Below are 16476 nucleotides of genomic sequence, written 5' to 3'. Positions count from 1 at the left end.
GCAGGAGCCTGTGCTGACTCTGAGTCTAATCCTAATTTCGGGCTTTCAAGTCCTCAGCCTGGCCCGTGGGACTGGGGCTGCTGACAATGGCGGCAGCACATCCCCGGTGAGTACAGGGGGAAGATTAGCCTTCACGTTGTGCCACTAATGATAAGTAGCAATGAGGATAATAAGGAGCACTCTTGTAGTGCTTTACGTCTTCAAAGTGCTCTGCTGATACTAACTAATTAAGCTGCCACGCAGACTTGCGACAAAGGTATGTATTTCTATTGTGCATAATTTAACCGTACTGTATTGTTGTGCAATAAACCAAAATTGGATGGTGTCTTCAGATAGCAATCAGGAAATCAATTAACCAACTCCTGGCTGCTCACACCCCAACAACTGAGTCAGCTTCAAAGCTGCCCCATGCTTTTTGGATAGGCTTGGTGCATCTTTGGGAACCTCTAATACTCATGCAAAGCAGCACAATGCCAAATATTTAAAAAAGTGGCTCCAGTGTTTCGCAGCAGCTCAGGTTCCACCCGTGCCTATGGCCTCCGCCACCTCTTGGCCCTGCCCAGAGGATGCAGTCCCAGTGCCACTGAGTTAAACCCAGAACTGCTCAGCTTAACTGAAGAGCCCCAATTTCTGCGCTGCTGGTGCTGTGTTCTAATTACAGTGTCATACTGGTGTGTACTGGTTGCAAACGAGAATAAGGTCATGCTGTGCTGCGCTGACGTGTCAGGGAATAGAGCGCATGCTCTATGTACCTGCACGGTGCCAAAGCCTTTCTGGGCAGTGAAGCCACTTGTCCACAGCCCTCTGGTGCCTGCCATCCACGCTAGCATTGATGCGAGCCAGCAGCCAGTAGAACAGTAGGTACTGGTTTATATTGGTAAATGCCACCAGACGAAAGATAACCCTGATTATGTAGTCACAGTGCTGGGCTCCAAGTGACCTATTTTCTCTCAGGAAAGAGCTTGAGGTCACTGTGGACAGATTTCTAACAATACAGGCTCAGTGCTCAGCAGCAGGTCAGAAGGCAATGTGAAGGTTAGGACTGATGGGGAAGGAAATCAAGAAGGTGGTAATAAATGTTTTTAGGTCACTGGATAAATCCAGGTAGCGGCCACATCTTGAACAGCCTGTGCAGCCTGCTCAGTCCACTCTGATTAGTCCTTTTGGAGTCAAAAAGGGCATTGCAGGGCTACGAAGGATACAGAGAAGGGTAACGCTGTATGGGAGGACATCTGTGTAAAGAGAGATGGGCTGGTTTAAAACTGTTCAACCTGGAAAGGATGCTAATGGGGAGAGCTTTGGTCATGGTGGTGAACAGCACAGAGGTGAACGGGAGGAACAATACCGTGGCATGGAAGGCAGGGTGCACCCGCTGGGCTGGCGGGGGTGAGGGGAAGTGCTTGTTCCCACAGTGTAACGGAATGCAGCGCTAATTGGCACAGGATGCTCTAGGTGCCAAAACGCAAGTGTGTTCGGAAAGTGATTAGGCAGATTGGTGGCAGCAAGGACTACTAAATGGACCGGTCCACAATCATTGAGAAGTTTCCCACCATGGGCTGCCAAACGACGAAAGCAGCAAAGTATGGCTCTGTAGGTGCCTCTGGCATGGCATCCCTCATCATTTTGGGGTAGGTGAACTCTGGCTCTGGTGTATTAACACTGCTTTCATATGTTATCCCAAACACATGCAGTGCACAATTTCTGCAGTATTGTGCCAACATATGTGCTACCACGGCTGAAATATGACGCATGTGCTGCCAAAGCAATCACGTTCTGGAAACAGTGCAGCACGCTTTGTGTTGTACAGAAGGGTTTTCCTGTGACAGGGGAAGACCTGCCTGTTTGCCTTTGTGCCTCTTATCCTGCTCAGGAGTGGAGCCTGCCTCCCTGAATGCTTCCCTGCGTACAAACAAGTGATTAAACAGAAGTAGGAAACCTTCACCTCTCAGTCCATCAGCTGCAGTCAGTTATTTCATGTTCTTAAAATTGCAGTATCAGCTTAAAAATTAAACCAGATGTCTTTATTGCTTGCAGCAAGAAGAAAATGTCTCCATGCCACCAGAATCCAAATCACCAGACAGTACTTTTAAAGAAGTGAAGTTCCTTTATTCACACCCACATACAGTGGAAGTTGTATTAAGATATGGTCATGCTATTGCTTTGCTTTGCAGAAGAAAAAGTTGTTTTACAGAGACTGATTACAAGGGTCATATGCTGATTGAAAAGTTCCTCATGTTTCCTTTTTGAATGTTTAAGTGTTCTCACAGAACTAATTTAAAGTTTATATTAAAAAAAACCCTCCTTCTCTTCCCCTATTTTGCTGTTCTCCCTGACCCTGCAGCCAGCAGACCCCCAGCTGGCAGAGGTGCCTGTTGTGCAGGGCTGGTTCAGCGGGGGGATGCCCTGCCTGCCATGCCCTGCGTGGGCAGCTGCCATGTGCCCCCGTCACAGCAGGTGTCCCACTGGCATAGCTGGGCGAGCCAGCTCCAGGAAAACCCTGGAAAATTTTCAGGCTGGAAAAATAAACACAATGGACAAATCCGGGGGAGGGAGGATGGGCAGGGAGGAGAAAGTTCAAGTGCTGCTGGGTGGAAGGCAGAGCTGTACTGGAGGTCATCAGCCTGCTGTGCTTCAGACAGCTGTTAACACCAGGGCTGGCTCTGGAGCTGCCTGTGAAAACTTGTGTCTGGGGAGATGCATTGCTTGTGCTTGGGTAATGACCAGCTCCTCTGCCTGCTTCCAACGTGGGATCCTTCCCCCATCTTGCACGGGGAAGAGGAGTTGTGACCCTGGGGGCTCCCCCATGCTTCATGGATTGCTCAGATGGTTCTCCAGAGTGGTGAGGGTGCTGAAATGGGAGGCTGTGTGGAGGAGTAACCCGGTTTTTACCAGTCTGTGTCTGACTTGTAAGGTCTAAACCAAGAAATATATCCTTCAGAATCCTTTCTGTGCCGCAGCCATATGCTGGGCTTTGGCTATTGTATGTCCCTGAGGAGAGAGAGGGAATGTCAGCTGGCAGGAGGGATGCTTGCTTGGTGCCTGCCAGGGTGCTTGCAGCGCTGCTGCTCCAGAAGGGGCTGCTTTGGGGCTCCAGGGGTCTGCTGTGTGGGGCTGCCCTTGCTCGGGGGCTACACCAGCTGCATTACAGACCCTGTTTTTACGAAGGTAACGCCTCTAGCTGCTGTATTACAGGAACAGCAATGCTACTGCTGAAGTCTTGAAACAGTGAAGTGTGACAGTCTCCATTTGTTGTTCTCCCTGGATTAACAGCGTAGCTTTACCAGTGGATTTTGTAGAGCCTCTTGTCGATAAGGCTGTTTCCTTGCAAACAGATGGCTGCAGCGTGTGACGTCCCAAGTGCCTGTTGGGACCCAGCACAGATACAGGGGTTGCTCAGCCTGCTGGCCTGCGGGTGCCTCTGCCTTGAATGTGGTACTAGTAGAATGAACAAATGCGTCTGCAGCTGGATACCCAGTGGGACAAGTCCTCCCCTGGGTATGGGACAGGTGTGGCTGACACCAGCCTGTCTCTGTTGAGGTTTGGGGGTAAGGCATCCCCCCTGCAGGAACTGCAGCAGAGGGTTCTGCTGCAAAGGCGCTTGCAGGGGTAACGCACAGCGTCACTCCTCCCTCTGCTCCCCCAGGGCTATTCAGTAAAGTCAGCTGTGTGAGGAGGGTGTGAGGGAGAGCAGCTGGATCCTGCCAAGTCAGTGAAAAACAGCCTCTCCTCGGGAGGAGACACGGCTGCAAGTGGTGTGGGGGTCCCTCCCGCTGTGGAGAGGATGCTCAGACAGCTCCCCCACTTCTGCAGCCCGGCCATGGCAGCTGCTCCGGTACCGGTACCGCTGCGGAGCAGGGCTGGGCTGCCAGGGACGTGCAATGGACCTCTGGCCTCGGTGAGCCGCGCACAGCGCAGCTTTGCTGGGCTGCCTGGCTTAGGGGCTGCTCAGAAACAAGTGTTTAGTCAGTAAACAAGGCCATTTTTTGGAAGGAGCGAGAGACTTGGGCTGGTTTGCCTGAAACTCGCTGCTGAGCAAACACCAAGTCAGAGACTCTGACAGAAACCAGGTCTACCTAGCTGTGGCCTGGGCGCTGGTGGCTCTGGTTTGTGGGTTGTTTGCCGGCTCGCACCGCGGCGTCTGGGCCCTTCAAGACATCTGAGGAGCGTGAGGGGCAGCCCGTGCGTGCCACTCTGCTGGGCACGGGGCTCATCCTGCAGCTCTGGCAGCGTGCGGAGCCAGTGTGCCACGACAGGCTGCCTGGAGCCTCCCCCAGCACCCATGGCCACCCTCCGGGCAGCAGGGCCATGCTCCGAGGCTGTCCCAGGAGAATGGCTACATGGGGATGGGGGGGGTGTTAGGGAACACTGTTCCTCCTGCGGGCTTCGGCAGGAGGGGGAAAAAAAATCTGTGGAGATGCCTCAGTGTCACACTTAACTTTTGCCTCTGGTGTCTGTGGAAGATACTTTATATGTGAAACCACCACAGGTCTGGTTTTACCTGATGTATAACTCGATGAAAACCATGTGTAACTTTTTTTTTTTACTTGTTGCTCTCTGCTAGAGGAAAAGAGGCCCTGTCTGGCCTTGAGTTCATGCTTTTCCCTTCTCAAATCCATTTTTTTCTAAGGTTCTCAGCAAAACACATTGTGTCTAAGACAAAAAAGGAGAGGCTAGACAAAGCTCAAGCAGGGGCGCAGCGTTCCCTCGCTGCATGGGGCATCGCAGGCAGCGGCATGGCTGCCGACAGTGGATGCTGTGCCCCAGGGTGGTCCCATCGCGCATGAGAGGGCACTGCACAGGAGTGCTCTGCTAAAGCAAACCCCCATACCTCCCTCCCCTCTTCTTCCTCTGCCCTTCCCACAACAGCAGACTGGAGAGGTTGTGTAACTCGCTCTGGGCCATGAACCTCTCTATAAGAGGTTTACGGAAAACCTGCTTACGGTTTATTCGCATTTCTGGGCCTTACTGGAAATGAAGCCAAATGCCAAGTTCAGAGGGAGTCGCTCAGCGTCTGTCAGTACTCACACCGCCTCCCTGCCCGTCTGGCAGCCGCCCTCTTGGGACTGCAGCACCGGCTGCTGCGCCTGGTGGGAGGTTTTATCAACAAATGCGTGGCCAGGAGAGGCTCCTTCCCACACACGTGTGTGGCACTGGGGCTTCTCCTGGCTGTAACGTGCGATATAAAACAGACCTGGCACCACCCTGGTCCGGTGCTTTACAACATGGTGTACAGCCTGTGCTTCCCTGGAGTGCAGTGCTCCTCCCCTGGCGCTCTGGAGAACATCTCCAGTGCTCGGCTCTTGGCCAAGGGTTTCTTGGAGATGTTTTACCATACTGTGTCCACCATGGAAGTGACAGTAGCTTAACATCTTCCTGCCGACACCTTTCTTAAAGATCCATGGCCTAGAGCTGAAAGAGTCAGAAACAGAAGCCTGTATTTTTCATTGGAGATGCATCATTTTAAAGCTCAGCAGTAGTTGGGACTATCTGTGCTCCTCGATTCCTCCTGCTAACCAAAAATCCCAGGCTGAGGAATACGAGGAACTGCGCTGCAGCGGTAGTGAGTCAGGAGAGGCCGTGGGCTGTGACAGAGCCAGAGCTCCTGCTTGGATAGGAACTCAGTGTTTGAGTAACTGGGAGCAACTTTCTGCCTGAGAAGCTGGCTTACTCCACCCCGCTGCCTCCAATGGCTTGTGAACTGCTGAGTCAGCTGTTCTGGAGCTGGTGGTATGCCTCGGGACAGCAGGGCACACAGGTCTCATTGAACATCTTTGATCCTTTCTTTTCAGTTCATTCACATAGCAAATCTCCCCGTTACCTTTCCTTCAGCTTTTGTGACTGGCTGCTCCAGCAGCGTCATCCTCTTCCCCACCTTCCTACGGACTTTGGAGAGCAGGAGAGGATTGCCTCGCTGCATGGCCTTGAGTGTTTTCCTGCCTCTTTACTGGGGAATCCCCACCAGTTTCAGCAGGTCTGATGCTAACATTCAGGTTTTGCTTTCTGCGTTCAGCACACTAGTGTTCTGAGTCCTGAGAGCTACAGGGACTGTCCCCTGGCTCTCCCGTGCCCAGCAGAAAAGGAACCATTTTGCTGAGGGCTAAAATCTCTTGCTTTTTTCTAGAAGCGCCTGGGCTCTAGTTTCTGCCCGAGGGAGCAGAAGGAGCATTTTCCAGCCAGCCGGATTCCCTGAACCAGCGCACCCCGGGGTCAGGCAGTGCCGTGGCTGGCGTGCGGTGGGGACAGCTGCTCGGAGCTGTGCCCTGCAGGCTGGGGCCGAGCAGGGAACCCCATCTGGCAACGGATCCCCACATATCGTCTTTGGGAGCCTTTCAAGAGAAGGATGTGACCCCACAACATCCCCAGCCTGCAGATGGTTTTCCAAAGGGAGCATTCAAGCTGCTGCTCTTCCAACTAGTTGCTGGGTTTGAGAACTTTAATGAATCCCAGGTAAGGCATTTATTTAGCTCAAAAAAACCCCACCCACTCCCCCCCCCTCAAAGCATGAGGAAATGCCCCATTAATGCACTGCAGATAGATAGAATCAGGCGAGAAAACTCCAGGCTGGACTGTAACGGCACAGCCCATGATGTATAACCCATGTGTTGAGCAGGACAGCAGCCAGCAGCCCCAGGCTCTCATCCCAGCCCGAGCTCCCCAGCTTGGCTAACAAAACTGCAGGAAGGGGGGGAGAGGCTTTGTTTCAATTTCCTCACGTTTTCCTGGGCAGGCTCCATTTACTATATGCATTAACAGTTAAAAGAGTCACTAGGTTACGTGGGGCTTCCATGTGAAACGTCTTCTGGAAGCCGTGGCAGCCCCAGCCTTGGCGGGTGTCCCCCCCAGTGCTGCTGGAAGCCGTGGCAGCCCCAGCCTTGGCAGGTGTCCCCCCCCGGTGCTGCTGGAAGCCGTGGCAGCCCCAGCCTTGGCAGGTGTCCCCCCCCAGTGCTGCTGGAAGCCGTGGCAGCCCCAGCCTTGGCAGGTGTCCCCCCCCAGTGCTGCTGGAAGCCGTGGCAGCCCCAGCCTTGGCAGGTGTCCCCCCCCAGTGCTGCTGGAAGCCGTGGCAGCCCCAGCCTTGGCAGGTGTCCCCCCCCCAGCGCTGCTGGAAGCCGTGGCAGCCCCAGCCTTGGTGGGTGCACGGCTGCAGAGCAGGGAGCACCACAGGCTGCGGGGGGTGATGCACGGGGAGGGGGCTCGGGAGCACACGCAGGGCAGTGTGCACGTCAGAAGCCTCTGGAAGCACAAGTGCTCACATGCACCTCTTCAGCTCCACAACACCACACCTCAGAACAGCAGTGTGTGTTTGTGATGTGAGGGGCCCTTATTCAGTTACTCAGTGTTGCAGCTTTTCCTCCCTTGACTCTTCTCCATCCCCACCTCCTGCAAGGAATGGGGACACACCAGCTGCTGGAAAGTGCGTGTGTTTCCCAAAAGACCATCAACTACAGCATGCACAGCAAAAAGGGGATGGGTTGTTTTTGGTGGAGCTTGCCTGTTTGTTTTTTTGTAGGTTTTTTTTTTTCCTGCTGTGATTAAGAAAAGCTCTTGCTCAACAAGACAGCATTTGTTAGAGACGTGCCTGTCCTTCATTAGTGGATAAAAACAGTTCATAGTTCTTTTGGGGCTGATAATAGCAAGAACTTTGGACAGATAAGATAAAGAAAAGATGAAGTCTAAGAGAACTGAGGAGTAGGTTCAAAACTGAAGTAAGTTTCTGGAGCCAGTTACTAGGAAGAAACTGCGAGTTTTGCCTCAGGAGCAGGGAACTGGAACGTCAGCTATGGATGTGGATTCAGTGGCTGGGCTATTTTTGGCTTGTGAACCACTCCAACAGTTGTTTATTTTTAAGGTCATTTTCTGCTTGCATAGCATGTACACCCTTCTGGTGGGTGGGAGGCATTGTAAAAACAATCACTGCTGTGCAGAGTTATGAACTAAGCTTGGGGAGGGATGGAAAAAACAGAACCTGGTGTACTTACTGCTTTAAAACCCAACAACATCTGCTTAGGTCATAGGGTTTGCTGACCCACTCCAAGTTGTGTCCCCACTGGAAAAATACCATTTCAATTAATACAGACTACTGCAGGGGATTGCAAAAGACTTGGGAAAACTTGGTCAGATGACAACATGGTATAAATAGAAAGGAAGCATCAGATCTGGCAATTATTTTTCACCCCCGCTTACCTTCAAGGAGTAAACAGAAACCCAGACCATTCACCCCATGGCTGAGGAGTCAGAACTCACGCTGGCCGGCCGGGCCTGAATCCCAGCTCTTGTTAAATAACAACACGCTTTATTGTCCTATTTTCCTGGCTTCTTCCTGTTGGCCATATCTTTATTCACACAGTCAAGTGATACAAATTCATTGGAACAGTGGCAGTTTACAAAAGACAGTAAGAATGATTACTTTGAAATTTAAAAAAAACAAAGTTCAGCTATCTGGCAGGCAATGCACTGTTCGGAACAGGTAAGGAAACAGTTTATAACATTGGCAGTGTACTCCCAGCCATGTTCCTTTTCCAGAGCATAAAATATACAATATAAAAATATACTAAAATTAATAATGGAGTCTGTAGAAATGTCTGCCGCAAAACAATTGCTGTTGTCTCATTTTCAGTATATTTACTCCCACGCTATATGATGATAGAATACTTGAATAAACATGGTTTATTTCTAACTTAATTTGAACTTTAAAGTTGATCTCAAGTTAACTGGAAAGTCTTGGGTTCCAACCTTGGAAGTACATAAAGGACCTTAACTTTGGATTTGCGAGACTGATAGACCTGAGATGAGCCCGCAAGAGAGCATTCAATGCCTCGGGCTCCTGCTCGGGAGGGAAGAAGTGGAAGTGCTGTACTTCATAGGATCTTTATTTGGGGTGTTTCCCTGGATTTCAAGACTTTTAACAAGTCTTCCCTGGGCTGTCTTTTTACCTAATAAGCCTGAGTTCGTCAAGTTGCTGGTAATCTTGTGGAACTGCCTGTTTTTGAGATCTGGAGCTCTGCACTTAGTTGAGTCAACTGTGAGAAGTCTCTCCCTCCTTATCTCACCCCTCTGCATAACTTCACCTGTCCCTTTCCCTTCTCCTCCCTCCTGGCCCTGTACCACCCCAACAGCCCCTTTCCATGCGAGAGCTGGATGCTCCAGTGCTTTGCTAAGGCTGCTCACACCAAGCCTCGTACAAGCTCCCTGCATTCGGAGCACGATTCCCGTAGTGTTTCCAAAGTTGAGAGATGCAGGTGTGGACACAGAAGCCTGCTGACCTTACCATGCAGGGGTGAGTGGCTGTCCCCTCAGGCTGGCACGCTTGCAATGACGATCTCTGACGTATGTGCTATGCTTATGGGAAACAGCATCCAGAGTGCTCCTTGCCATAACAGGAACACCCTGCTAGCAGGCAAGCGTGCTTAACTCCAGGATTTCTTGCTCCTTTTTTCTCCCAAGAGCCGATCTCAAAGTATTTGAGAAAAGAAGTTATTATTGTTCTGTTCTTGCAGCCAGGAAGACTTAAGGCACTGAAGGGTGAGCTCATTTGGCCAAGGCTGACCCGCAGGTCTCCGCCCCAGTCCGTGCTTGTCACTGTGCTATTGCTTTCTGCACTCGTGTTGTGTGATACACGTTTTTAGAGGGGTAACCCCATCCCTGCTCCCCATTCAGACACCACACACAGGGGCCAAGATCCACCTTCCTAGGCACGGCCTCCAGAGAAAACATCCAGACAGACAAGCACTGGCGGCCAGAGGCTGGGTTCCCAGTGTCTCAATGCCACTGACTCCCAAGGAGGTCAGCTATGGAAGGATGACCAGGATACTTCTGAGGTATAAAACTCTGTGTCTGCTGGCCACTGGTCAGCTTTGTCATCATCAGACTTGTCACTGTCATCACCACTGGAGGGTTCATAGCCTGGGATGGTAGAGCAGATCGGCTCCGGCTGCTTGCGATCTGCCTCTGCCTCCTTCTTCTTTTCTGCCAGCAGCTGCCTGTAGCACAGGTTGCAGACCCGCAGGGGCTTGGGGGACAGCCGGGGCATCAGGAACCTCTGCCTGGAGCAGTCTGCGCAGACCACAAAGCCACACTTGCGGCAGTGGTGCCGTCGGGTAAGCGTGGAGAACTTGGTCTGCGTGCAGCGCATGCAGATGTCCGTCGCCTTGTCTGGGATCCAGGGGGCCGCATGCTCCGTGGAGGGCTGCCGGCCCGTCTTTGTCAGCAGGTGCCTGATGCACTCCTCCAGGTGGCTGATCCACTCCTTCCTCTCTGTGAGGGAGGCTGCAGAAACCACGAAGGACTTCTTGGAGGTTTTAATCATCCAACGGTTCTTCATCTGCAAGGTGTCTGGCAGCGTCTCCAAAGTGACATCTTCAAGGGGAATAATGTGCTGGGAATTGTACTTCCTTTTGTTGATGACGATGCTGCCGTAGACGAGGATGTCGTTGAAAAGGAAGAATATGCGAGGCTTCGGTTTCTTGCGGCATTCTTTGGTTAAAATCCCTTCTCCTAGAAGGACCCTTCCTGGCACGGCTAAGGGCTGTCCAGAAGCCCCAAAGCAGTTTTCCACAGCAGCAATGCGCTGGCTGTTGATCTCAGTGTTTGCAAGATGGTCCACCATCTCCAGCTTGCTCTGAAGAGAGGAAAATAAAGAGGGAAGTGGTGAAGCTGCAAACATTTGCCCCAGGGTGAGGCTGAGTAGCAAACATATGCAGAGGTGAAATATTCCTAACGCAACCTGAGGTTCCAAGTAATCTCCTTACAACTCCTCACTTTAGTCTGTTACCTTTCTAAATTAGATTTTCAGAATTTCCGACTCAACTTTGCAACAGCCTGGTCTATACTCAGATAGTTCAGTTTGCAGCAGTGGAAGCCCCTGAAGTCAGAGACAGCTCTTCCATTACAGATGTGCTCTTTACCAGGATGACTGTGTGCCCATAGCAAAGGAAGCTGGTTAGTCTGAACCTGCTTTTATGCAGGTGTAAGTACGTGCTCAGCAGTTACCGCTGTGACAGCTGAAGGGTACCAGGATGCCTGTCGTCTATCCCTCTTGGTGCTGGGAGCTAACTGATGCTGGGCTGGATGCAGGCTCAGGGAGGAGACCCGTGGTCTTGGGAGCAAGCCTCCTGTTTCTGACTGCACACCTGCTTTCTTGAGGATTACAGACACATGCACCCCGCAACGTCATTTTTGACCAGAGCTGAGGCAGGAACAAAATGAAGCAATAGCACTTGTTCCCGCTCATCCTCCCTGTGTAACAAAAAAGAGGGGGGAAGAAAAGATAGAAGCACTCGCTATGTGAGTAAACCCACAAAAGCCAAGCCCCTCCTCCATTACCCCAGTTATGCTGGGGCTGCCGGCGCTTCCAGTTAGAAGACACATCATTCTGAAAATAGTCTAATCTCTGCTGAAAGGGAGGCAGAGGGCAGCAGGCTCATCACTCCCCACCCCTCCATGTCCTCCTCCCTCACACAATCTGGGGTTTCGATAGTCTGTTGCGTTATGTTTAACAGAAAAACCTAGGTAAGGGTAACCGAAGCAAAAGCGAATGTTTGCTGTTGGTGGTTTGCTGTACGGGAAGCGCTCTGTGCTGCAAGCTCAATTTTTCGCTGCACCTAGCCCCTCCGGTGCCGGAGGGTGCTGCCCCGAGGCCGGCCGGCCACGGGAACGTGAGTCATTTCCTCCTCCAGCACCAAGGTAGCTCAGCCATCACGAGGCGGCTCCAAGATCACAGGGATGTGTGTCGCCCTGGTTGCTGTTAGTGGTTCACTGAATCACTAAGGCAGAGCCGCTCCCCACCATCTCCCCGGTCCTCCTTGTCCAGAGTGTGCCTGTAGCCATGGAGGCTGGAGGGGAAAGGGAAGAGGAGAAGGGCAACACGTCTGCTCCTGTGTGTTTGGGACAATGACGATTTACAGTCTTCCCTTGCCCTTCACCCCAAATCACCCCTTCGGTATGCTAGAAGGGAAACCACAGAGCTGAAGTTCAAGGCTGCTGCCTGCCGTTTACCTCTTGCCTGGGCTATCTGGCAGACGTACCGGCCAGTTCCTCTGAGGTCCCAGAATTTTCTGTTCTACAGCCGGCAGGGTACAGAGGCACAAAGCTAAGGTGCAGGTTTAGCCCCAGGAGACCTCAATGAAGCAACCTACCCTGCAGAAGTAGCTTTCACAGAGAAGCATCAAGTGGCCAGTGCTCCTGAAAAGCTGGCTTCTTCAGGGTCCCCCTTGAGCTAGAGGGAGGGTCCCAAGACCTCCAGCTTCCTTCTGGAAGGATGTCTATCCTCAGGGCCTCAAAGCACCAGCATGGATTTAATGAAATGGGACAATGTTAAGCGTATCCACGCACATGTGTGTTCTCCAGCGTGAAGGGCAAGTTACAATTAACTGCCACGCTCCGGGCAGGGGGAATCCAGGGGCCTGACAGCAGCACCAGCAGCTGAAGTAATTAACGCCCCAATCAACCTACCATTTTGATACAGGCATGCAGAAGCTGTGCAAAGGGATTTACCCCTGGCCAACAGGAAAGGAGAAAGGCTCCGTTTCCCCTCCTTGATCTGTCAGCCCAGGTGGACCCGTGCACGAAGGGAACTGCTCTGCTGCAGGACATTCATTCAAATCTATTCTCAATTACAACAGTGCAGCACCGTTTTTTTTCTCTGTCCCTCTTAAATACACAAATTAGGCTGAAGAACAAACAGGCAGGGCAAACTAGGATCCACAACTGAACACCACACTCCCTGACTATGAATACCCAGAGTCTCACCTATCCTGGGATGTGGTCTCTCAGGGTTTTCTACAAACAAATGCTTGGATGCAGAGCTTTTGAGTGAAAGAGCAAGATGGGCACACAAAATAAAGGGGAAAAAAAAAATCCTTGAAATTACAGCTTGGGAAGTTTGGTGTGGAAAGACTGTGAATGCAACAAAATACTGTCAAGAATTTTTGGCACCAGCAACACCAAGTGGGATAAACCAAAGCAGTTAATCCTGCTCCCACCAGTTTCCTGTTTCTGGGTTATGGAGCTCCAGCTTTTAGCCTGCTTCTTTTAGTTTTATGTATTTTAGAAGCACGGTCCAACCTCTCAAGCATGTACGGTACTTGACATGACTCTATTTCTAGGGTTCTCCGTGTACTGGCTCCCGGTGGAAATGAAAACGTTCCGTCAGATATGAAGACCATGCCTGCAAAGAGCCAGGAAACATAAGCTCATTTGCAGTGAGGAGTGCAAGCCCTGCTGCCATGAAAGCTTTAGCTGTTGCATTGGTTCGGGCCCCTGCATAGGCCAGAAAGCTCTTGGACTTGCCGTGTGGAGCAAAGGGAGAAGGGGCTGCACAGGGGCTGGATACAACCCCACAATGTGAAAGAAATGAAAGTGAGCTGTCACGACACATCGCACTTCCACCTGCAAGGTATGTCCTTATTCCTCCACCCTCTGGTTTGCTACCTAGCTAAAATGTCACAAATTAACCAAAAGCTAACTGTTCTGGGAAAAATCTTCCCTGCTAAGACTAAAAGTATCAGCTGCTGCTCTAGTCCAGGGTATTTCCCAAAGGAGTCTTCCCAGAGAAGCAAAAGCGAGCAATTTTCTTCCACCTCTCTCCCCTCAGGCACAAATGATTGGAGAGCTGCACATACACATACCAAGCAGTAAAAAAAATAGGAGGGGTGTGATTCACATCACCTACCCTTGGACTTGGACAACTAACTCTACACGATCCCTTTTCAGCTAAGGGGGGAGAAACAGCCACCTGCCAAGGGTGACTCACCTCATCCCACCACGCACAGGATCAATCCTGCCCCAAGTCTTAGACAGTGCTCAGCTGCAGTGCCCACATACAAGCCAATTTCACATTGATATCGTGACTCACTGCAAATAATACTCTGTTTGGCTTTCAGATGGAAGTATTATGTGAATGTGGTAAAGATAGATACCTGCTGGGAGGTGAGAGTCTCTCCCTTTGGCACAACAGTGTCGAGAGATAAAAATGAGGATATAAATTGTAATCTATTTTATTCATTACAGTAAATATTTTGTTCGTGTTTGTTCTGCCAGGTCAGCAGGGTCACAGGGCCTATTACCAAGTGATACACATGCACATGCACCACGTGCAGCAGAAGCTTGCACAGCTGAAACGAGGGTGGGAAGGATGGATGTACTTTACTGGCATGCTACTTTCCACAGGAGTTTTTGGCATGGCAGAGTTTGGGGTTGTTTTTTTCATCTAGATCTGTTGGTTCTGCATGTGATCAATACTATGCAGTGAATCTATAACTCAGTGAATATAACTGATATTCACGGGGAAAAATATGCTGTTTGGCACTCCACTCCAGCAGTAAGCAAGCCACGTCTTTTAACAATGAGCGCTTGTTCACTTGTGATTATAAACAGCCATGTTGATGCATGCCAGCAGAGCATTTCAACTTAAGCTCCTGGGTCAGCGAGTCTGGGGTATGTTTTTCAGGTCTGTGTGTACCTAAGGCTTAGGCATAGCAATGCAGTGAGCTGTTCTACCTGATTCTTCCGTTCTTGCTGTCAAACAGAATTGACGGTCTCGGTATCCATTGCATACCTAACGCATAGCAGATGCAAGGGATGGTCCTCGAGTACTGGCACACTGAGATCTGACTGCTGAGGGCCACCAGCAGAAAATGCCCTGAGCCTCGTCCCTCTCTAGCTCTCCCTTACTCCCTCCTTCTGCTTTGCTCAGCTTGAGAAGCCTCTCCTGGAGTTAGGGCTGGTGTAAGCTCTTCCTCACCAAGCACGGTAAGCAGGATGCAGCCACCTTTTTGCCAGAGCAGGCATTTGGAACAACGCAGTTCCTCTCTTTTTGCTGCCGGAGGGGATTTTGGCTTGCCTGTCCCTCTCTCCCAGCCGTGTTGTAACTGCTGGGCCACCACAGGCAAGGGGGGCAGGCTCTGGCACCCACTTCCAGCTGCGCTCACGAGGAACCCGGCTCGGCACACGGACTTTTTGGGACAGACCGTCACATCGGGCCTTTGATTGAGAAATGCCACCAGTCCTGGCAGGATACGGGCTAACCAAGCTACTGAGCTTCTTGCCACTGTCGCTCTGGTTGCCCTGGGCTTCTGGCACGTACGGCCAGAGCAAGGGGCCCGCTGAGCGGCAGCGATGGCGAGCACGGGCTGATGCTACCAAGCCCGGGCCGCCGCTCTTGCACGTGCCCCCGGGCGCAGGCATCCCAGCGGCTTTGCAGGGGAACGAAGGAAAACCCGAAACTCCGGGAGGAGCCTCCCCGCTGCTTCGGCGCCGCTCTCCGTCCTCGCACGGGGCCGCGGGCAGGGCCGGGCCCCCCGGCAGCCCCCGCCGCAGCAGCCGCACCGCAGCCCGTGCTCGGGCCGTGACAAACTGCACCGGCGGGACGGCCGGGCACGGCGGGAGGAGGCGGGTTCCCGGTCTCCTCACGTGCCTTTCAGAGCTGTACGGCCCGGGGGGGTCCTCCTGCCGCCGGACCGGCTTCGGTACGTGGTCAGGGTCGGTCAGTAACGAGGCTCCCCCAAACCCCCACTTCCACCGTCCCGCCGGCCGGCGCAGCAGCCGGGTAAGCGCTGCTCGGCCGCCCCCGGAGCGGGACACCCCACGCGTGGCGGGGCACCCCCAGGCGGGCGCAGGTCCCGCACGGCCGGGCCCTCCCGGCGGCGAGCACGGCCCCCCCCCGTCCCACGGCAGGCGGAGACGGTTCCCCTCCCGCTGCACCGGCCCGGCGGCGGAACCCCCCGACCCTTCCGGAACTCTTCCTTGCCGCAAAGGCTCGCCCGCCCCGCCGAACCCGCGGCCCCGTACCTCCGCGGCAGGACCCCGGCCGCCTCTGGCGAGCGCTCCCCTCCCGCCCCGCGCCGGGCGGCTCCGCTCCGCCGCCGGGCCGGGCTGTGGCCACGCCCACCCCGCGCCCGCCGGCCAATGGGCGCCGCTCGGCTCTGGCTGGGCGGCGGCCAATGGCGGAGCGGGGCAGGCGGCGGCGGGCGGGGTACCGCTAGGGGGCGTCCGAGGACGGGCTCCCCCGCTGCCCCCCGCTGTCCCCCGCTGCCCGGGTTGCCTGGCGGCGCCCTCGGCCCTCCGCGGCGGCGGCGGCCCGGGGCCTTCGGGCCTCTCCGCCTCAGTGCTGGGGCTTTTCCCCCCGGGGGTACTCCGGTGTGTGGCTGCTTGTGCCACGGGCCCCGAGCGCCCCTCCGGAGGGCGGAGGCCTTAGGCGCCCCTCAGCGGGTGCCCGGGCTGGAGGCGCGGCTGGGCCGAGCTGCCGCCTGGCCTGGCGCTGTAACACAGCCCCCGGCTGCCCGCGCTGATCTATAATTCAGGCGCTTACTCACTTCCTGTAATAGCTTTTCTATTTTTAATGGGAACTGATGGACCTGTCAAAGTATTTGAAATGTTTCTTTTCTCCAGGTTTTCGTTTTCTTTGGTAATAATAAGGTCGGCTGGGAAGCTCGTGGTGAACCTTAGCGCTGAAGTGCTTAGGCTGTCACGAGAATTTCTTTC

The 16476-nt window shown here is 53.2% G+C and overlaps 1 protein-coding gene across 1 annotated transcript; it reads right to left on the bottom strand.

The window, feature by feature from the left end:
* Nucleotides 1-8268: 8268 nt before the first annotated feature.
* On the bottom strand, nucleotides 8269-15883 carry PLEKHF1 (pleckstrin homology and FYVE domain containing 1). The gene is made up of 2 exons (XM_055726408.1): nucleotides 15784-15883; nucleotides 8269-10615 (listed from the first exon to the last, which is right to left on the bottom strand). The coding sequence occupies exon 2, from the start codon at nucleotides 10601-10603 to the stop codon at nucleotides 9782-9784; it is 822 nt and encodes a 273-aa protein (XP_055582383.1). The 5' UTR covers nucleotides 10604-10615; nucleotides 15784-15883; the 3' UTR covers nucleotides 8269-9781.
* Nucleotides 15884-16476: the final 593 nt, after the last annotated feature.

This window comes from Falco cherrug, chromosome 14 (assembly GCF_023634085.1).
Source record: "Falco cherrug isolate bFalChe1 chromosome 14, bFalChe1.pri, whole genome shotgun sequence".
Classification (NCBI taxonomy): Eukaryota; Metazoa; Chordata; class Aves; order Falconiformes; family Falconidae; genus Falco; species Falco cherrug.
The sequence above is the reverse complement of the archived record's forward strand: the minus strand, read 5'-3'. Positions and strand labels throughout refer to the sequence as shown.